Source organism: Oenanthe melanoleuca, chromosome 1 (genome assembly GCF_029582105.1).
Source record: "Oenanthe melanoleuca isolate GR-GAL-2019-014 chromosome 1, OMel1.0, whole genome shotgun sequence".
Taxonomy (NCBI): Eukaryota; Metazoa; Chordata; class Aves; order Passeriformes; family Muscicapidae; genus Oenanthe; species Oenanthe melanoleuca.
Genome location: NC_079333.1, coordinates 50961730 through 50983474, shown reverse-complemented (window position 1 = coordinate 50983474; position 21745 = coordinate 50961730). Strand labels below are relative to the sequence as shown.

Sequence of the window (21745 nt, the reverse complement as noted above, 5' to 3'; positions counted from 1 at the left end):
TTTTTTTCTTTAAATTTCTTGTGGAATTTTTTTGGATGTATGTTTGTTTGTTTATTTTTCTTCTAGTTAGGTGGTTTTGTTGTTGGGGTATTTTTTGTTTTTAAAGGATTTGTTTAGGAAGTGTGCACCCTGAAATAGCAGCAGTTAATGTATAGAGAGGAACTGCCGAGAGCCCCGAGACACTGTCCTAAGCTGTCACTTTCTTGATCCTGGCTTTTTGGGACTTTGAGGTGGCATACAGTGGCCCTGAAGTGCTTGCAATAAGGCTCACCAGGAACAATGTCTAGTTGAAAGCAGTAGGACACTGTACAGTCTGTGGCAAGGTGAATGAACAGCAGCCATAATGCGTGTCAGTGATCATTCATATTTGAGTTAGTCCTCCAGACCAGGAAGTGTTTCTGGGAAGCACTGTATGCCCTGCAATCCCTGTTGAGCTGCACATGTGTTTGTGTGGGTTGAGACATGCAGACCTACATATGTCATCTTAGATCCAGGGTGTTTTCCACCAAATAAAAACGGTGGCTCTTACTTTCACAGCTCAAACCAAGGAAAAAAAATTTTAAATTATAAACTTAAATGTATCTATTTCCCCATCACTTTTAATTAATTGCAAAGTATAGATTTTGTTTATATGTTTTTGTAACATATTGGTTGGAAGGGAGCTTAAAGACCATCTAGTTCTGAAACCCCTGCCATGGGCAGGGACACCCTTCACTAGACTGAGTTGCTCAGTTTCATTCAACCCGCCCTTAAGCACTGCCAGGGATGGGGCATCCACAGCTTTTCTGGGCAACCTATGCCAGTGCCTCGCCACCCTCACAGTGAAGAATTCCTTTCTAACAACTAATCTAAACCTACTCTTACTTTGAAGCTGCACTCCAGCTCCCTTGTTGGCTCCCTTCAAAATGCAGCTGGGAGGCTGCATTTTGGTCACTCTGAAACCTTCTCTTCTCCAGGCTGAATAATCCCAATTCTTTCAGCCTTTCCTTGTGGGGGAGATACCCTAGCCCTTTAATCAACTTGATGTTCCTCCTCTGGATTTGTTCAAACAGGTCTATGTCTTTCCTGTGCTCATGACCCCAGAGCTGGATGCATTACTCCAGATGCAGCAATTGTTAAGGAAAAAAGCCTAGGTTATAGATGGTTTTAGAAATTGAATTGTCATTTCATTAATGTAAAAAAAATTGCTGAGTCTGTTGTAGTTAGTGATTTTGAGTTAATCGCATCCCAAATAATTTGCAATACTTAGAGATTACTGTTTTATTGCAGAGAATTTTGACCTTTGTGATGACTTCTTGTTTAGCAGGACTGTTGGAAGATCCAGCTGGTGAATGCCATCTAAACTCCTAATGCACTGAAGCTTGCGATTAAGATGCCATTAAACCACAAGCTGCCTGCCATAACTGTTTGCTGGTTGAAACATCAGACCTTGAGCATTTCATTGTGCTCCTTCACAGCCACATTCCTCGGGCAAACCACCAGGCTGATCTGCTCTTATCTGGTCCCTGTAGAAAAGATGGAGACTGAGACTGCGCTGGAAATGTTGCCTGGGAGCTTTTGCAGCCCTGGAATGCAGCACTTCCACGGGCATATCGCCACCACGAGGCTTTTCCTGCTGCCTGCACCCGTGGCTGCTCAGCCGAGCTGTACTTATTGTCCATGCTCCCTGCTGGTGGCGAGCTTTTGTTTTAAAGGAGAATTTACTTAGGAATTGCATACCCTGAAGTAACAATGCTTGGTGTGTGTAGGGAGACCGTGGAAGGACTGCCAGAACCCCCGAGAGACTCTCTTAAGATGGGGTATCAATTTGTTTAGGGTTTAACCTCAAGCTTCCCCTCAAAGGATTTAGGCATGACAGAAATAGGGCATGTGCGCAGAGACATTAACTTGTGAGAGCTTTGTAGGGATGTGGAAGTGCGTTCGGGCACTCAGGGGGTCTGGCTTGGGGTATGTGTGATTGGCTTTGGTGTGACAGAGTGGCACAACTCCTGTTCAACAGAGCATTTTGGCAGTGGAGGGATGCTGGGGGATGCCACGGAAACTTGTCTGATGAGGGAGATGAAAGGGTTCCCTTGCACGGTGTGTTTCTGCCCATTCTGCAGGATACCGGCAGCCCAAAGCCATCTCTTGGCCCTACACCATCTCCAGCCAAACACAGGCAAACCCTTTGCTCCCTGTAAGGCAGTTTGCATTTCCTAATTCGTGAAAATCCTCATTGTCCAGGAGGATGGATGCCATTTCCTGGCAAGCATGTTTCAGAAAGATGTGAGCCTTAACCTCTTGCACGGAGGAGCCCAGAGGTGGACACAGCACCCCAGATGTGGCCTCGGCAGGGCTGAGCAGAGCAGGCTGACTTCCCTGGGCCCGGCGGCAGTGCTCTGCTAGCCCCCGAGGGCAAAGCTGCCGGGGCTGCGCTGTGCGGGGCGGCTCTGCCGGAGCCGCGGGGCGGAGCGGGGCGGAACGCTGCTGCGCGGAACGCCCGTGCGCGGCCGGTGTTGCCGGCCGGCGGCGCGGGGAGCGCGGGCCGCTGGCGGCGGTGGCGGCGCGCGATGTGGGGCCGCGTGCGGGGCGGCGGGCTGGCGGCCCGGCTGCTCCGGGCCCACGGCACGGCCCACGGCACGGCCCACGGCACGGCCCATGGCGGGGCCCACGGCACGGCCCGCAGGTACCGGCCTACCCCGCACCCTCACCTGGCGGACGGGCCGGCCGGGCATTGCCGTGAGCCGGGCCGCGCCCTGCGGCCTTCACAGGGACGGGGCTCACCCGTCCTGCCGGGGCTGGGTGGGCAGAAGGCAGCGGGGATGGAGCGGGTGGAGGGGAGTGCCTGGGCCATGTTTCTCGTACTGCTTTCCTTGCCGTCCTTCCCATCTGGAGCGCTGTGAATGATCCACGTGTGTGACCTGAGTGTAATTTTGCGCCCTGTATCAGCAGAGCGGCGCTGCCTGTCTGACATTGTTGTACCTGCAAGTATGGGCTGAGAGCGGTATTTGGGAGTTCTTTCTCGTTTTTACGAAAAGATTCTGCTTTTAACTATAGTTCAGTTGTGCCTTTATTTATTTTTTTTAGTTTTGAAACCCCTCAGTATTTTTGAACAATCACCCATGCTGTGATGGTCTCATGTGCAAAGCAGCTCGGGTTCTTTGGTGACTTTGCTTTCCGAGGCCAAGCTCCCCAGCAGAAGGCAGACTAGATGGTAGGTGAAGTACAAGGTTGCAAACTGCAGTGCGCTGCTGGCTTTAAGTGCCTGAGGCTTTCAGCCTTGCTGTGCTTTTCTGATGCTGTAGGCAAAGATCAGGCTGGGAAGGTTGGAGCTGTTCAGCCTGGAGAAGAGAAGCTTGCAACCTTCCAGTGTCTGAAGGGGGCCTGCAGAGAAGATGGAGAGAGACTCTTTGTCAGGAAAATGGGTGCCAAATATGTGGATGCCCCAGCCCTGGCTGTGTTCAAGGCCTGAGGTGACCTTGCTTATGGCAGGGAATGTTAAAGCTAGGTGATCTTTAAGGTCCCTTTCACGATTCTGTGATTTCTGAATGGTTACATAGTTTTAAGGAGCATGCAGCCTGAATTAAGGAAAAAAGGAGTTTGTCGAGAACCTGTGGAGAATGGTGCTGTGCAAAACAGCAGATCTCCTACCATCTTCCCAGTAATGAGGTTCTGAAGCTTTCCTCAGATTTTCCTGTTGCTTCTCAGCATTGAAATTTAGGGTTTAAATGCTGACTTTGATCAAGTGCAGTGTGACCAAAGTGTGATGCAGTGCCTGCCAAAGAGAGATGTGTGTGAGGAGGAGAGGTATGCGACAATTCCTTCAGATTTGTGGAAATATTTAAAGATCTGTTGAAGTTTTATCGAATCAAAATATTTTTTTTAAGTTTCTGTAACTTGAAGGTGATTTTTAAACAAAGTAAGTAGATGTGGATGTAAAGGTTTAAACACTGAATTTTTTAGAATGTTACAGAGGATGGCTCTTTGAATTTTATGACAGTTTTCCTAGAGAATGCAGCTATGTGTGTGTTGCAGAATCTCCTGAGCACCTCGTTGCTGTCCCTGGCTTCACATCCTCAGCTGCACTGTGTCAGTTTCAGCTTCTTTGCAGTGATGTGCTAAACTAAGCAGAGGAGCTATAACCCAAATAGCTTTCATCTTTGCTACTGGGTTAACTTGCAGTAGAATCCATCTTGCAGAGTAGGGGAATGTGATCTGTTGCAGTGCCACAAGTGTGAAAATATGTGAAGTTAAGTGTGTGTGTGTAGTCTTTTTTTCAGATGGCTAGGAGTGATCTCTTTATTGACTCATATTAAGAGTTTTGGTGAGTTTTCTGCAGTATCAATGAATTTAAGTATCAGGTACCAGTAAATTCAAACTGCTTCCTAATGCAGAAACATTTAGAAGTTCTAAGTTCTTGTTTTATTTCCTCCACAAATAAATGGTATGCAAAGTTATTTACTTTGTGATGAAACCATAAGTAATCAAGAGTTTGAAATGGTGTCCCAGCCCTTCTGAGAAGCCAAAATTTAAATGTTTGACATGTACTTAACACAGTCAGGTTGCACTCTGTTGGGCCTAGACAATTGTAACTGTTGTTTTGGAGTTTTTGGTAGGTTTACAAAATTCAGCCTTGGACTCAATTTCTAACTTCTGTTTCCTAACTTTGTATATCATCTAGCAAACAGGAGCTCTTCAGCACAAGCAGCGTGCTTTCTAAAGACAAAGATAAATCTGCTGCTTCCAAAGACAGCACGCATGAAGGGGCAGCGAAAAAGCAGGAGGATGGAGCAGAAACACCAAAGCAGAAGCTGTTAGACATTATTGGTAATATGAAGGTGGAAGTGACCTACAAGAAGAAACTCCAACAGCTGAAAGCCAGTGAGAGCAAGAAGCAAGCCATGAAGCAGCTGGAAGGCCTGGACAGTGAAGGTTCTGTGCCTCAGGGAATTGCAGAAGACGCCCAACGGTAAAGTATAACAAACTCTTCTTAGCCTGTTTTATCCTTATTTCAACTTTCTTTTTCATTATTTAGGACAAAATAAACCATTTCCAACCGTGGAAAAGAATTTTGTAGGGGAGTGTGGTGCACAGTTGTAGGCTGGAGTAAATCACAGGGCAGAATCTGGGCAAAAGGGTCTGTATGCTGTCAACCATGTGTTGCCTTTTTTTACAGTAATATTATGGCAAGATAGCATTATCACCTGCTTGTGAAAAGTTTTTTTTAATGGGAGGGGGGAATTACTGTCCAGATAAAATACAGTGAAACTGAGGAAAAAGAAAAAAAATTAAGAATGGCATCATGATGTTGAGTCTTTGGAGCTGCTCCTGTCCACAGGAGCATATGTTACATCATATTTATCACTCCACAGGTCTGTGCTGCCAGTGGTCTCCAAGCTGTGTCTGAAGGGCTGTACAGTGGCACAGGGCTGTCATTTTCCCAGGCTGGGGAACAAGAGCTTGTCAGGGTCCTTTAGCATTTGATAATTAGGGCAACATAGGGCAAACCTGCCTGTCCCACTTGCCACCCCTATTTGGGGAAATAGTTTCTGAGTTATTAAGATATGAAATGGCAGTACAGAAATGACAATTTCTGAATATATTAAAGGCTTTTTTTTTGTTTGTTTGTTTGTTTGTTTCTGTATGTGTTGTGTTGCTGTTTACAGAGACAAGCCTTTAAATCCAGAACTGGTAAAGGCTGCTTCTGCAGTTGCATCTTCCCTTCCACGCAACAAGAAACAGACAGTATCAGAACTCCTTGCACAACTAAGAAGACATGAAGAAACCACAGATAAACAGAAGAAGGGGGGAGCTATTAACATACGGTGTGTGTATCGATTGTTTGTCTCAATTACATTAGAAATTCTGATTTTGCAATGTCATCCTGAAGGTGACTGCCTTCTGTGTTGGAAAGGTGGCCCTAAAAAATACCTTTGGACAGTTTATCCTTAGGATTAATGAACATTAGTAACATTATTGATCTGGTTATACCAAACTCTCTAAATTTTGCCATCATCTTTCTGAAGTGGTTTTGCAGAAACAGAATTGCTTTCATGCTCAGGATCATTGCTTTCTTGGACAGGCTAGCAAAATAACAGCACTTTTTGTGAGGTTTTTGTTTGTGTTGGTTTTTTTTTCCACAAGCTTCCAAAATTCTCACACAATGGATGGATTTGTAGATGTTTCAGACGTTCTGTCTGGACTGGTGAATTTTCATGACAGCTCTGCAGAACTGAACTAGAGCAGCTCTGTTTATAGCCCCACCCTTCCTTTCAAAACTTTCCAGTCAACGCACGAAACTCATCTCTTGGCTTAACTCTGTTTCCAGTGTGGCTTTCAAACAGATGAGAAACATTTGTTTGGAAACTCAAACAGTTGTGCATACGGCTCTTTTGGATGACAGTTAAAGAAATTTTATTTTCTATTTTTTTTTTTTTTTCAGCTAGTAGTCAAATAACTACCTAGAAAATGAGGCATTAAATCCAGGTGAAATACTGAACCAAACAGAAAATTGGATTTTTACCAAAATACTGAGTGTGAAACCTTTCTTTATGTCTGTTTGCAGTGCGAAATGCAGGCTGCTTATCTTAGTTTTGTTCTGTGACAATGAATTTGCCCCAACTGAGGGTCTAAGCTTGACCAATCTATTATCATTTTTAGGTTACATGTATTTCTACTTGTAGGTGTCAGTAAAGGATCTGCTGGAATGATTATCAGTGTTCTGCAAACAGAGCTAATGGTGTCTGTGGCTGATGTCTGCCTGAGTGGAAATTAAGGAAGAAAGAGACAGATGCGTGCAAGCAGGTTGAGTTAGATGATTGCATAGACTGGGGTGTACGATGCTAAGAGAATTACTTCGTTAAGCAAAATATCTGTTCTTCAGATATGACGACTGTTTATATAGAGCATATGTTTATCAAGTTGTTAATTACCAGGGAGCTTGTTCCCTCTCTGTCACTGGGTTCTTTAGAAGAGCAGAATGGACGAATGTCTTAATTGTGGCAGAGGCTGTGGGTGACCAACTTAAACGTAATTGAAACCTACTCGAATACCCGAGATGTTGGAGGACCACAGAGGTACTGAGTGAGCTAACACATGCAGTGCCCAACCTGGAATGTGCCAGTCTCCCTTCCTTAGGTGCACATGCTCTTGTCTAGGTGTGGTTTCTCTGCCTGCTGGCATCACAGGCTTGCTCTTTCATCACCTATGGCACTTTCCCTGGAGCACTGACCCAGCTCTGGCTGCAGTGGAAGAAAGACGGTGACTAAGGAAGTCGTAGTCAAAGCAAAAATGTTTTTTTTCTCTTGAAAGAGAGTTTAAATTCTTCAGAAATTTAAAAGCTGCAGGTATATAGTTTTTGGTTGGTGGGTTGTGATGATACAACATTTTATGACAGGCTTGTGGATGAAGAACTATTGTTAGAAAAATACATTTTCCTCAACCAGAACCAGCCTTTTTGGAATGTCATGGCTGGCTTGCTGTGCTCTGAGTTGGCAAGTTCTATTCCCTGAGGCAGCTTTGTGACCTAGCTTGTTTCTCCCAGCAAATACAGTCCTCTTCCTGCTGCCATTTGCTGAAAGTTTTAGTTTTCTTCCTTCAGAGTTAGGTGACAGAAACTCTATCAGTGGGTGAGTTTTTGAGAAAGACCAGCAATTTGCTGATTTCCATGACAAAAAACTTGGTTATAGTAACCTTTTAGACCTAGTACTGACCTCTTAGTTCTTTGAGATAAATACAGTACTTTCAGATTTCTGACTAGTGTTTAAAAATGTTGATTTTATAAAGCCCAGCAGCCCTTATGCTTGTTTTTGCGTGATTTATGCTCCATGATACCTCAATCCACACAATGCTCGAAGGTGTTTTTGATATATTAGAAAGCATTCATTTTTGTTTATGCATAATTATTTTGTGTTGAGTTTTATTTGACAGTAAGAGAGTATATGCAATTTAACTTCCCCTTTTTTTTCCTGTAAAGGTTTTGCATTCAATATACTGACACATTTTAAAAGCCAATATATATTCCTCAGTTATTTACAATATTTAAAAGCAAGGTACTTTCACAAGCAATAGAGCCACATAGTGCTGAACTGCAAAAAACTGAATATTGCTATTGTAATTTATAATATGTAGAGCTGTATGTTGTCCAGATCTTCTGTACAAATTTTTCTTACCAGGATTGTAGCAAGACCTCCAGAGGTCACTGTTGTATGCAGTCATCTCATCGCCTTGTAGAAATCACGGGGACAGGGCACTCACTAGGAGGGGAAAATATGAATGATACAGGAATTTATTTTCCTCAGTGTGGGCTAAAGTTTCACTCAATGGAAATCACTACAGCACTGCACCAAAATAAAATCTGCAGCCCTACAATTTCAGCTCCTGTTTTGGGTGAACAAGAAAAGTAATTCAGAGCTTTGGCTAGAATATATCCAAAGCTCCTTGGGTCTCTGTTTTAAGTATTATAATTATTGGCTGATGATCAGGAAATAAAGAGAGTCTGTGGTTGTTACAAAGTCCTACCACTTCCTATCTCTGGAAGGCAGGTGTATGTAGGAACTTTGGTTTTTAATGTTGTGTTGGAACATGAGGTAATATATATCTAACCACTATGGGTACACTGGGGTTGGAGTGTGACTTTTTAAACCAATACTCTTTGCTTCTAAAGGCATTAAAAAGATCTTTGTAGTTCTATTTTTGTTAGTACAGGTGCACTTTTCATTATGGAGTGATGAATGTAGCTGCCAGAAATGTTCATATACCACTTATGGGGTGACATTAGGATTTCCTAGCGAGGAACATGATACTATTGACTATGTGTTCTGATAGCTCAGTAGTGTAGTCTTTCCACATCTACAGGGCAAAACTGCAGGTAAGTCAGGGAACAGAGCTTCTCTGAGCAATCCTGACTCCCCTGAAGCACAGGAACATACCAGCCTTCTAGGTCACAGCTGAGTCAAGCTGTTGGGCTGGGCTGTGTGTGGCCGACCTTAGGAATTATGTCCCTTTGACCCTTGTAAGTGTGTCAAGCTTCTGGCCCAGCACCAGCTCACTAATGCCAGTCGCCACTTCACAGAGTAATTTCTAATGTGAGATATGCAACTAATCTGAGATTGTTTTTCATTTAAAATTAAAATGAAATTATTTCAAACTTGTTTTCAGATGCCTTTATTTCAGAATAGGTACTGGAAGAGCTATGCTATTCTTGTTCTGCCATTTGAAACCACATCTAAAACTGAAGAGAAATCATGCTGTGTTTCTGTGGCAATTAGCTTTTACAATTTTCCAGAAGTACTTCTTTCTTGTCAGTAAAATCTCTTTTGACTTAAGCTGCCAAAAGCATAGTTTGAATTTCATTCAGATTTTCATAAAATGGATAGCTCAGTATTTTTGACTTGGCCTATTTTTATTTTTTTGAGACCACATTTATGTCTTAAAACTTGAGTGCTGCAATTTGGGCTGACTGTGTGAGTGGAAGTGGTTGGGTGGAGAGGAGGCTGTGAAGAGGAGTTACCAGCTTAGCCTTTCCCCGGCAGCAGAGTTGCCAGTGAAGGGAGCTCAGAGGCAGAGGCAGGAAGGGGCTGTGATTTGCACTTTGCGGTCAGAACAAGCTGTGGACGGTGCTGGAGGAGATCAGAGCAGTTGATCTTCACGTATGATTTTCACTCCAGAATTACGAGGGAAGATGTGGTCTGTTAATGCTGTAATATGCTTATGCAATGCAACAGATTGCAGTGGATCAGGAAAGGTGACCTACTTATTAGGGTGGCATGATTGGCCCATGTCAGCTGATGTGTGAAGGCAAGCTTCCTTCTGGTCTGCAGCTCTGTCCCTGGGCAGTGTTGGTTCCTGTCCAAAAAAATAGTGATTTTTACCTCCCTATTTCAACCTATTTGTTGTATACAGAGAAATTCCCCATTTGCTTAAGCAAGGCATGCCTAGTACACTCTGTGAATATTGGTATACAGATATATGATGATTTTTTTTTTAAACTAAATAATTTAAAATAAAGCATTCATTGTTGATTTAATAGACTAAAGTAGCACTTTCAATGCATAGAATGTAACAAATGGTTTAAAACAGCAACCTTGAATTTTGATGGATTAAAGATGGGTGTATTTTGTGAGGAATGTGTAATTCTGTCTCATAGAAGCTTCTGAAACCAATTGATAATAGAGCTTCTAGTTAATATATAAGCCAAACCTCGCTTTGTCAATCTGTTGAGTTTTTACATTTTGTGTTTTTCCTTTCAGCAATGTTATTTCAGAAATGACAGTTAAAAGGCAGTCCCCAGCCCAGAGGGGTGCGAGGATATCCGGTCGCATTTCCTTGCAGTTGGATGAGGATGGTCAAAGAATAAGGCGTGAAAGATCATCAGCTCAGTCTGTGGACTCCAGAAGGTATTTTTGCTGGGTTCACTTCCCATAGAAGGAGCATGCAGTTAGTAATGGATAATATTTTAAATTTACTTGTACCTATTAATGTTTCAGTACTTCAGAGCTTAAAGAAATTACTTAAGTATTTTTTAAAAATGAAGTACTCTTAGCAGTGAAATAAGTTGTGAGAACAAGGTAGTTAATGGCAACCAGCTAATCAAATAATGTGTACTTTTGTAATATTACATTTTAGGTAATTAAATATACTTTGTGCTGAAATGTGCTTGTTTTAACTAGTTTAAATTATTTTCACCTACACATAATACAATTTTATGTCACTTTCTTAACTTCTTGGGAAATGGAGGTTTTTGAAAGCTTGCTTTCATGCTCTACAAAAGTTGATAATGTTCTATGTTTAGAAAAGGTTCATCCATTCTGTTAGGATTTTAAAGAGATATTAAAGTTGGTCTATTTATTTATTTATGTATTTATTGCCACCTCATTTTGTAATTGATTTATTTATTATCTGTGATGTTATAATTATCTATGAAATTAACTTTATAATTTACATGTGATTTCAGGACACTCCTTAACTTTATTTTACTGCTGTATTATGTGGCCACTCTCTTTTTAGTGAGTTGAGGAGTTCTCTTACATTTCTGGTTTACTTCTGTAAGCTGTGCTTTTCTTGCCTGTAGTCTTTGGATTTTCCCATGGCAGCTCATCATCACATTCCTTCTCAATGTATTCTTTCCCTAGCAGTTTTTAGTGAGATTAACTTCTCTTGTAGTTAATTTACTTTGCAAATTAATCCCCATTTTTGGGGGTTAGGGCCTGAAAATTGAGGGAATAATTTGTGTTTAGATAGATCATGGTGAAGACAGAATTTGGGTAACAAAGGAAAAGCATGAGATCATGGGTGAATAGGTGTACAATATTCTGTGTATGGTGAAACTGTGCTTGGTATATTACTTCAGAAACAGCACCTTAAAATAGTTTTTAAAATCCCTATAGTGGGTAAACTCTCTCCAGTTTCAGGCCTGAGTTCTCCCTGCATACCTGAAAATCTAATGGATTTGCTTATCAACTGATAGTAGGGAAAGAATGGGTTAGGAAGAATACCTAAATTTAAGTCGAGTTAGTCCATTGCAATGAAATGAGCGCTGTTGCTTTATAGTAATTTAAACTTGTAGTTTTAAAATAAATGCTCTTCCAAGACATGCATGTGTCTTTGGCCAATGTCATTGGGAGTTCCACATAGATAGGAAAATATAATACTGAATCAACATTCTTTTAAGGCTCTGTAACTACATTGTTCTGTGCTGAAAAAGATCCAGGGTGGTTTCATCACTACAAAGTAATATGACAAGAGCGGGTTTGCAGAAGTAGTTGAGGCCATTTGAAATTTCCAGTAAATCCAAAAGGGTAGAATTTTAAGGTCAGAAGGGGTAAATCTTGCTGGGGTAACAGTGGATATGTAATAACAAAAAGTGTAAACCTGAAAGATAATATGATTAAAAACATAATTGATTGTAAAGAAATTGTGGGGTTTTTTATTTTCCTTTATAAGAATTTGATTACTTGTTGAACTCTTGTATTTTTAGTTTATTTATTTTTTTAGTACAGCTTATGGTAATGATAAATGTGATTGAAAATAGATGGTCAGAGTGAAGTATTTTTATATTCAGAAGAGTGAGCATCAGGGTGATGATATTGAAAATATGTCATATGGATATACTCTGACTGTTTGCTGATGGCAGAGAAGGTGGCTGTGTAATCTTCCAAAAGGGCTATTTATGTCATAAAGCAGGAATTATTTGCTTTAGTTGTTGCATTTTCTGTTCCTGAATTGTGCAATATTTTTTTTACAGGGAAAAAACCCAAGTCCTAAGATTGTCGCAACTTTGTAAAATCACTTAAGTACTGTGGTTTGATACTGTTTACCTTTTTTCAGATTCCTAAATATTCCAGTTAAAATTGACTGCAAATATAGTGCTTGATTTATGCTCATTCTTTCACATGGAAATGTTTTGAGAAACTGTTAAAGACAAATATTAAAGCCATAAACACTTTCTGATTAAAAGCCTGAAGATTTAGTGAGAGTCACAATCTTTTTTTTTTTTTTGTCTCCAGAGATCTGTTAGTTCACGAAAATATTTTGTGCTTTTTAATTTGTTATCTGGCAATGTTCTAAGGTGTTGTGAAATACTAAATATCGGTTTTCTTTTTTTGTTTATAGAAGTCTCAAAGTAGGAAAGAGGCTTAATATATTCACTAAGGCTTCTACAGAACCAGAGCATGCACTGAAAACAGGTTAGTGGAAATTCAGTAATGAAAAATGCAGTGAGGCTAAGTTCTGCATTTTTAGAATATCAAGAGATTTGTTTTTGTGAGGAGACATGACCCGCTCACTTTCTGCTTTCAGCTTGATAGAAGAAATTACTACTTTGATGTAGCTCTGATTTTTACCAAGTGAAACTTCCATGCAGTGTAATGAATTGTTTTCTGCAATGATCAGGGCACTCTGTTGGTGAGCTTGAAGGGTATAACTGGCTTCTTGTCACAAAGGTCAGTCTTATTTCTGTGAGTGTAAAGCCAGCCTGGAGGATGGGTGTGTTGGCCACAGCTTATTTGGTCAAGTTGCAAGGAAATGTGAGGCTGTGATCCCAAGGAAACAAGCATGCCCTGCAGGTGGCTGAGCATAAGTAGAGTAGTAGGAACCCAAGACTACACAGTGGATTGCTCTGGGGCCTTCTTTTGTTTAGTGTTCCATCCCTCTAATCATCTGCATGGACCTGCTCCAAGCGGTCCATGTCCCTCCTGTGTTGAGAACCCCAGAGCTGGTTGCAGCATTCCAGGTGGGGTCTCATGAGAGCAGAGGGGAAGAATCTCCTCTCTCAACGTGTTGGCCACACTTTGTTTTATGAATTTAGTTGGCTTTCTGAGGTGCGAATGCACACTGCTGGCTCATGTCCAGATTTTATCCACCCATATCCCTAAATACTTCTGGGCAGGACTGCACTCTGTCCATTCATTCCCCAGCCTGTGTGAATGCTGGTGGCTGCCCCAAGCCAGGTGCAGCACCTTGCACTTGGCCCTGTTGAACCTCATGAGGTTCCCGTGAGGCCACTTCCTTGAGTTTGTCCAGGTCCCTCTGGATGGCCTCCTGTGCTTCATGTGTGCCAAGTGCACCATTCAGCTTAGAGTCACCTGCAGATGTGCTGAGGGTGCACTTGATTCCACTGTCTGTGGTGTTGATGAAGACACTGAACAATACGGTCTCAGTATGGGTTCCTGAGCAACACTGCTTTGTCACCGATCTCATTCAGACATTGAGCCCTTGACCATGGAGTGCATGTCTGGAGAGAGCCCTGGAATGGCCCATGAGGCCTGGGCCGTCTGGATGTGACCACCCAACCAATTGCTTACCCACTAAATGTGCCAAACATGCCAAAACTCATGGGAGATAAAAGATACCAAAACTAAAGTCAGAGCAGGTGTGACTCACCTTCCTATTCACTGAATGGCACAACTGTGCAGGAACAGTCTTAATGCTGCCTAACAGGGCTAAGTTTCACTCAGGAAGACTTGGCTTTAGTACAGGCTGGGTTTGGCCAAGAGTGTGTGAGTATGGGCAAGTCATGTAAAAAACTCACTTTTCTTCGTGAGCAGTGAGACTGCATTGTTAGCATTGATCTTTAATGTGTTGTTTTCCCTCAGCTATACTGAGACCCTTTTAAAAAACAGACTTTATTCCAGTGTAGTGACTTAGAACTTTATGTAAAATTAGCAGCAGCAGAAGAAATAGTACTCCTCTCTAAAATCTTATAAAATTATGAGTATTTGTTTCTGTTTCAAGAGTAGAACTGTAAGTTTTTTGCCAGATTCTAGCTGAGTAGGTTTTTATCTTTTTTTTTTTTTTTAACACTTGAAACTGCAGGGAGATATTAATTTGCCTTTTTTTTTTTTTTTAATGTCAAATAGTGCCATTTGCATATTTTCAGGCAGCTGTGAACTTTCTGAATACAGCCACCTCTGTGAAGGTTGTTTATTGGAATGGGATTCAGTTTTCTGTTTTTTTAAGACTGCCAATATCTATAAAATTGGTCCATTTTACATGTAAAAACCATAATGAATGATGTAGTGTTTGTTTTTAGCTGTCTTAACAAAACTGGTGTTCAAGAACTTGGATTTTGAATTGAATCAAATTTACTCAATTAAAATGGTGAGAATATAAGATTTATTTTTTGCATGAACAGGAAAAGGCAGGCACAATGACTCATAGTAGTCACCCCAGGTAAAAGCTGAGATACAGTTTTGTTTTTAAACACAAAATTGGAATGTGTCCAAATTGTTTTAGAGAGCAAGTGGACTTTGTTGTACTTGTAATTAGATGTTAAGATGCAAGCTTCTTTCAGCTTTTTGTGTAGTGTTTCCTTGTTTGATTCCAGGTAGCTTTGAGGAAATCTACAGTTTATTTTAGAGCAGGAAGCTGATTACTTGGCTTACTGACTAAGCCTGATGACAAACATTTTTTTGAGCATTAATCTTGGGAAATACCAGTGTGATACTTGATACCTTTATTCATTCATTTGCTCTGTCTTGGTTCACATTAAGAAAGATAATGGGTTAAAATTCATTTATACGTAATAGAAAAGCAAGTTTTGTTTTAAGTATTGAATATTGACTTTGAAAACTTGAATGTTAACTGGAAATTGTCACCCTGAAAATTCTCTTCATAACTATTAATGTAAAATGTCAGTATTATTTTCTGTTTCATGAGGTGAAGTTATAATCTTTATCACCTCGACTGCAGGCTTGAAAAATGAGGTTCTGCTTTCCTCTATCAGAGGATTTATTAGTTTCTCTTTGATGTGGACAATAATTTCATTCTGGTATGGTTTCTCATGTTGTCTTGTAGCTGTATTCTATTCCTGCCTCCAGCCCTCAAAACAAAATAGTCAGCCTGGTAATACAGTTCTGGAAATTTCCCTCTTAAGGAATAATTTGAATAATTATATTCTGATTTAACACCAAAAAACCCTGAAAACACTTTTCTATATGTAAAAATACCGTTTGCCCTTTCATTGTGTTTTCCCTTAAAGAAAGGAGTAGAGGTTTTGTTTTGTTTTTTTTTTTAATTCAGTTGAGTTGTAAGCCACTGAGCCAAAGATGAAATTATATCTTGACCTCAAGTATTTACACTCAAGAGTAGTAAAATAATAGGTTATTGGCTATGATCCACTGCAAGTGGACTCTAATACTTGAATTCTCATGAAGATCATTGTTCCAAGGAGCTTAGGATGAATTGATAACAGAGGGAGGCAGGAAAACAAAGGGGAATGCAGCTTAGGCCAGCTCACTCATCTGCAGCCCAGGGCACTCCCAGAGGTCCCTCCCTGTCCGTGGTAACAGCTTGTTCCCTTCAGTTCAGTGAAGCGGTTCAGTCTGGGCTTGTGACCAGCTCTCCTGGGTGGAGAGACAGGAACTCCTTAAGAAGAGTAACTGCTGCAATACGAGTGCACTTTGATTTAAAAAAAAAAAAAAAAAAAAAAAGCATCAGGAAATATACATCCCTAAAGGAACTGTTTTGCTTTTTGAAAAGAATAAGAAATCATGGTTTCTGAGAGACAAAACCTGGGACACTTAGGAGCATTGGGGAAGGAATTGCCATGACTTGTAGATTTGAGTTATTACCCTGAAGGAGAATATAGTTGTGAAGAACCTGAAAACTCCTATAGAAGTAAGGTTCCTTTAGCACAGCGCGCCTGTCAAGTTCAGAATTTGTTATACCCACATTTTTTGAAAGATAAAACCAAAGAACGATTGTGGAAAAAACTAAATTATTGCTTTATGTGAAAGATGTAAAAATAAGTATTTCCCTATGAGTTCAGAATAGATTTTCATCAGTCATTTGAGAACTTCAAGAACTTTCTTGTAAACAGAGAATTCTCATTAGAGAAATGTGATGCTGGTATCTAAGAGAGAAAAATTTGCACAGCTGAAAGTTTTAGTCTCTGTAAGGATTTTTGTTAAAGGACTTTGTCTTAGCTAGTGAGAAGTCTTTGGCTACTGACAGATGTTTACAAAATTTCTTTTTTAGTGTCTTCACCAACAATTTGGGATCTGGAGTTTGCAAAGGAGGTTGCAGCAGTAACTGCACAGCCTCCCCGAAACGGTTTTGAGGAGATGATCCAGTGGACAAAAGAAGGAATACTGTGGGAGTACCCAATTGACAATGAAGTTGGTATGTGCACTGTGAGCTTTTATTATCTGTCTCAGTTTATCTTTTCTGAAAATTAGAGCATGTTTGACCTTTGACTGTTTTAACATAGCGTTTCAGCTGTGAGTCATGCTTTTGATAGTAAACAAACTTAACTTCCCGATTGTCCCAGATCAGAGATGCTTCAGATGAACTCATTCTGGGGCTCTTCAGGTGAAGTCTGGCAGGTGGTTTGGCTGATCTGAGGACTGGCTGCTGCCAAAAGGAGACAACTCCCACCCTCCCCCCGCTGTGCTCAGCACCAAAAGGCTGTTTGAGTCTCTTACATAATACTTTTTACTCTGAAACTTCTTTAAATTAAGCTCCTAGCAGAAGTTGGGGAATCTTAAAACTGCCGTGCGTGTTTTATAATGCTGATTCTGTTCTTTGGTGTGGCTCTTGGACCAAGAGTCTTGCCAGATCCCAAGCAGCTATCAGCCATTTCTATATCTGGGCAGGCCAAGTGTTAAACAGTTGTTTGCTCCCTTTGTTCTGTCTGTTTCATAAGAATAAGCAGTCACAATATTCACTCACCCTGGGCATCTATGTTAATTAGGCATCTTTGTGCACAGTATTTTCTTTTATTACCATAAAAAACAAAAAAAGCTCCGTGTGAAGTTATGCCAGCAGAGAGAGTGAATGTTAAGGAAGTGAAGAACAACTACACAAAGTGTGTAGTATAGGAAAGGGGACTTCATAACTTCAGGAGAGCTTGGCTGTGGGTTTTGGGGTTTTTTTAAGACTTTAAAGACATCAAACAGAACTACTTTGTAATGATTCAGTCAGTGAGAGCAAAACAGGTTCGTATCTGAGGCTGGGAGTCTTTGAAAATCTGTCCTATACCGAGTTGCAAATTGAATAATGTGCTTCATTGTTTCTTAATGTTTATTCTCATCCTATTTGGCAGTTTCTTCACAGAATTTAATCACTGCTCCCAGAATTGATCTGTTCCATCATGTAGAAATCCAAGTATACTCTAGTCATGTTTTTGCAAGCTGCAAACCGCTGTGGCCAATGTTTTCTGTGCTGTTGTAATGTGGCTGGAACCCTGCTGTCTGGGGCCGTCAGTTGACAGAGTGTCTTTGGCGGGCAATGGTTTCCCTGTTGCAGCCGTGCCGCTGGAACCGCGCTGTCTGGGATGGGGCGGGCGGCGGACAAAGAGGCTTTACATATAGTTAAAACAGGAATCTTCAGTGAATTGTCCACAAAGACGAGTCATGTGGAAAATTCCAGTGGAGCCTTCCAAAACCTGTCACCTCTCAGGTTGAAATACCAAGTCAGTAAGTTCTGTCCTATCAGACTGCCAGCCACAGGCTGTTAATCACCCCAGGTGTGTCAAAGCACAGTTAAAAGCTCGAGAACCTTGCTCCGAGTATATCAACATGCTGTAATTTCAGTTTCTCTGCAGAAGAAAGATGCCCCTTTCTACTGTTAATTTTGCAGTTTTGTAACAGCCATTTCCCTCAGTAGGAGGAGATTACTTCAGCTTGTTCTGTATCCAGAAATGTGTGATTATTCTTCTATGCCAAAAACATGTGGCTTTAAAAATGTAAGTGCAATTACATTTTCTGTTGAGGAAGCACGTATACTCAACTTCCAGCATTATGAAAGCCTTTAAAGTTTTAAACCAAATAGAAAAAAGAAAGGCAACCTCTTGTAACTCTTTTTCTTGGCTCTAGAGCATCTCTGGTGTTCTCGTTAGAGTTGCTTCACCAAGGCACTGTGCTGTGCTTTGTGGCACCAGGGCAAGGTCATGGTTTTTGAAATGATTTTGGTGTGAACATCTGAAGATATGGCTAGACATAGTGGCTTGCTATAGTGGTCAGCGGCAGTCTTCTCCCCCCATATCTTGCTGCCCTGTTGTTTGCTCTTACCTGCATGTCCTGTCACTTGTCCAATACAGTTGAAGTCACTGTTAGTCAGAAAATTACCTTTTTTTCCTCTCTCCAGCCTCTGATTAATTTTTACCAGTTTAGCAAACCATTAGTGAAGTTTGCATAACATTGTTCTCACTCCTCCTTTCTGCTTTCCTCTCCTGTTTCTAGGTAGTTTTAATGCTGCTCCATGATTGTCATGGCAAAAAGTTGGGAAAGATGTTTATTTGTGCCTCATGTATTATTTCTGTGTATTTATGCCATAATGACTTAAAAAAAGCTAAAAAGGACAGGGCCAGGTGCATTAGCACCTCATTATGAGGAGCAAATGTTTTTGGTGGGCCAGAGATTGTTGCTGCGCAAGTGATAGGAAGGTCTCAGAAAATTAATTCCTCAGTTACCTCTGATGGCTTCTGCAGGCAAAAGTTCACCACGTCCTGTTCTAGTTGCTGGTTAGCTGAGCTGCTGTTCCCAGCACAGAAATATTGGATCATCTTGCCAAGAGAGTTGGCAGAGTTACACAACCATTGCGTCGGGGTTTCTTTACTAGCTCTGAGTCTGTTCTAGGGACCTACTAAACAGCATGATTGATGTAATTCTAAAAATCCTAAAAGGATAGAATACTTTGTGTTGAAAGGGACCTTTAAAGATCATTTAGTCCAAACCTTCTGCCATGGACAGGGACATTTTCTCACTACATCTGAATACTCAGTCATCTTTATAGCATGTCAGCAACACTCGCTATAAGGGATGAACATCTGTGTTTGGATTGACATCTTTAAGACAATGCTGGTGGTGTCCTGGAAGGACTGGTGTTTTAGCTAGAGAAATTCTCCAGACTTTCTGTTTTGTAGCATGTGGAGGGTTGGAAATAGGATATTGAGAGTAGATGTCTTGTTTTGATGTTGAAAAAGAAAATTCTCTACTTTAGACTTTTGCTATGCATGTTCTTTCAAATTACATTTCTGAGGACAATGCAAGAGAGGCTGAGAGACAGGCTTGCAGCAGGATTCACAGCTTGCTAGGGGTGAGGAGAGTCATTATCTCATCTAATCTGTTCCCACCAGAGGCTTCAGCCTCTGATGCTTTGGACAGTTGTGGTCTCCTTTTCTGTGATGCACACTTTACTTTTTTGAGGACTAAAATAGGTGGTCTAACTGAAATATTTGGACTTAACACTTCATTCCCAAACCATGTATACTCTGACAAACAGGAGAGCAGGTATATAATGTAATATTTCTTTCTGACCTGCATTTTTGTGAGACTCTAAATTGCTTATTTTGGGTTAAAGATGAAAATTGATGAAATTAATTGTTAGACACATTACATCTCTCCTGATACCCTGTATCTGTCCCCAGAAGAAGTGCATCCAGAAGGCCAAATTTTACTGTCAGCATTATCCAGATTCTTTCAGTAGTGAGTTTGTTTGGTTTAGTTCTCTTGGATTTTTGAGACCAGCAAAAGCATGGAAATTTGGAAAGGTTGTTAGTTTGGAAAAGCAACCAGTAGCATCCAGGTACATTAAGATTCTACCTCCCTATGGTGGGGGAAAGCTAGCATGGGTGGCATAGTGAAAGGATCATCACTGCTTCTGTCTGTGGGCATAGTTTTCCAAGCACAGCAGAAACACACTTTGTGAAACTGACATTACCTGTTTTTTTTATTTTAACTTTCAACATAAAGGAACAAGGAGAGAGGTCAGGAGAAGGAAACACGCTTCCTTTCTTCAAGAACAATGGAGATAAATGTGGTGTGCAGCTGTGGTATTGATGCACTCACACATTTCTAGGAAAATATAAGTTATGAGGTTACCTTATTTGTTCAAGGCTATTTTGTATACTTTAATCCTCTGCAGAATTTAGGCAGTGTTCTCTTTAAGGATTTATGAAGAAAGTGCCTGCAATCTTCAAGGTGGTACCAAGGATAAATCAAAATTTTCAAGTATTGAACAGACTGGATTTTAGCAAGAAGATTGATTTATGGTTATAATTATTCCTCCTACTTCCACCCCAGCATCAGGCTTTTATCAAGATTCTAAGCCAGAAAGTTGATTTAAATATTACATATTCTTAGAAATGCAAGCAGAACCATTAATTTTACTAATTTAAGATTATTTTCAAACTATATTATTTTTTACTTTGTTAAACTTGCTATTTTATTATGATAACAACTTTTGTCTTTTTTGCTTTGTCTTTCCGTTAGGGATGGAGGATGATGCTGAATTTCACGAGCATATCTTTCTGGAGAAACACCTGGAAGGCTTTCCCAAGGAAGGACCTATCCGCCACTTCATGGAACTAGTCATCTGTGGGCTCTCTAAAAACCCATACCTCAGTGTTAAGCAGAAGGTTGAACATATTGAGTGGTTTCAGAACTATTTTGAGGAAAAGAAGGAACTTCTTCAAGAGATTTGAGATTTGGGAAAGTGCTTGCCCTTGAAATGAAGAATCATTTATGGCGAGGGGTGTGATTTGTTATGGGTGGAATACTGTCAGTGCATAGTGATCATGTGGCCTGAAAGTTGTATTTTAAACAATAAACTGAAAGGTCATCTTTTCTTACATGTGTGTCTGTGTGTGTGTAGATATTTTTGACAGCAAGAGAAGGAACTGAGAAGTATGGCTTTTGTAGAATGTGCATTTGAAATTTGGTTTATTGGAACTGTTGTATTTTAAATTTGAAACTAGTCTTTCAACAATGCAAGATCCTAGGTCTGACTCCACTTCCTACACCCTTCACAGCTTGACAGGCTGGATCATCTTTCCCCTTTTGGAAAACTTGCAGTGCTTTCATTTTCCTAATTCATGATCCACACTGGTGTTTGGGTGTTATTCATCCTTTCTCCCCCCTTTCACTAACTATATTTATTGGTTCATTTTAGTTTTTGGTAATGACAAAGTGATGACAAAAATTTTAGTTTTTGGTAATGACAAAAATGATTTGAATGATATGCTTTTTGGTTCATGTGCTCAGTGAAAGGCTGTCGTATTCCTGAGATGTCTGCACAGCATAACACTGGTGAGTTATAGAAAATAACAAGGGAGTGATGTTCCTTAGGGTTTGCTATTGGGACTGCCAACAGTGGCTTTAAACTGTAAGATGTAAGAGGGATGGTTGACACTAGATGCTAGGGAGGAATTCTCTGCCTTGAGAGTGGTGAGGCACTGGCACAGGTTTCCTAGACAAGCTGTGGATGTCCCATCCCCAGAAGTGTTCAAGGAGAGATTGGATGGGGTTTGGAGCAACCTGGTCAGGTG

The 21745-nt window shown here is 40.8% G+C and overlaps 1 protein-coding gene across 1 annotated transcript; it reads left to right on the top strand.

Annotated features, from left to right (window-relative positions):
* Nucleotides 1-2502: 2502 nt before the first annotated feature.
* Nucleotides 2503-21049, top strand: MRPS31 (mitochondrial ribosomal protein S31). The gene is made up of 7 exons (XM_056497958.1): nucleotides 2503-2665; nucleotides 4661-4948; nucleotides 5646-5804; nucleotides 10230-10376; nucleotides 12592-12665; nucleotides 16456-16599; nucleotides 20691-21049. Exons 1-7 carry the CDS (start codon nucleotides 2550-2552, stop codon nucleotides 20900-20902), a joined length of 1140 nt encoding a protein of 379 aa, XP_056353933.1. The 5' UTR covers nucleotides 2503-2549; the 3' UTR covers nucleotides 20903-21049.
* Nucleotides 21050-21745: the final 696 nt, after the last annotated feature.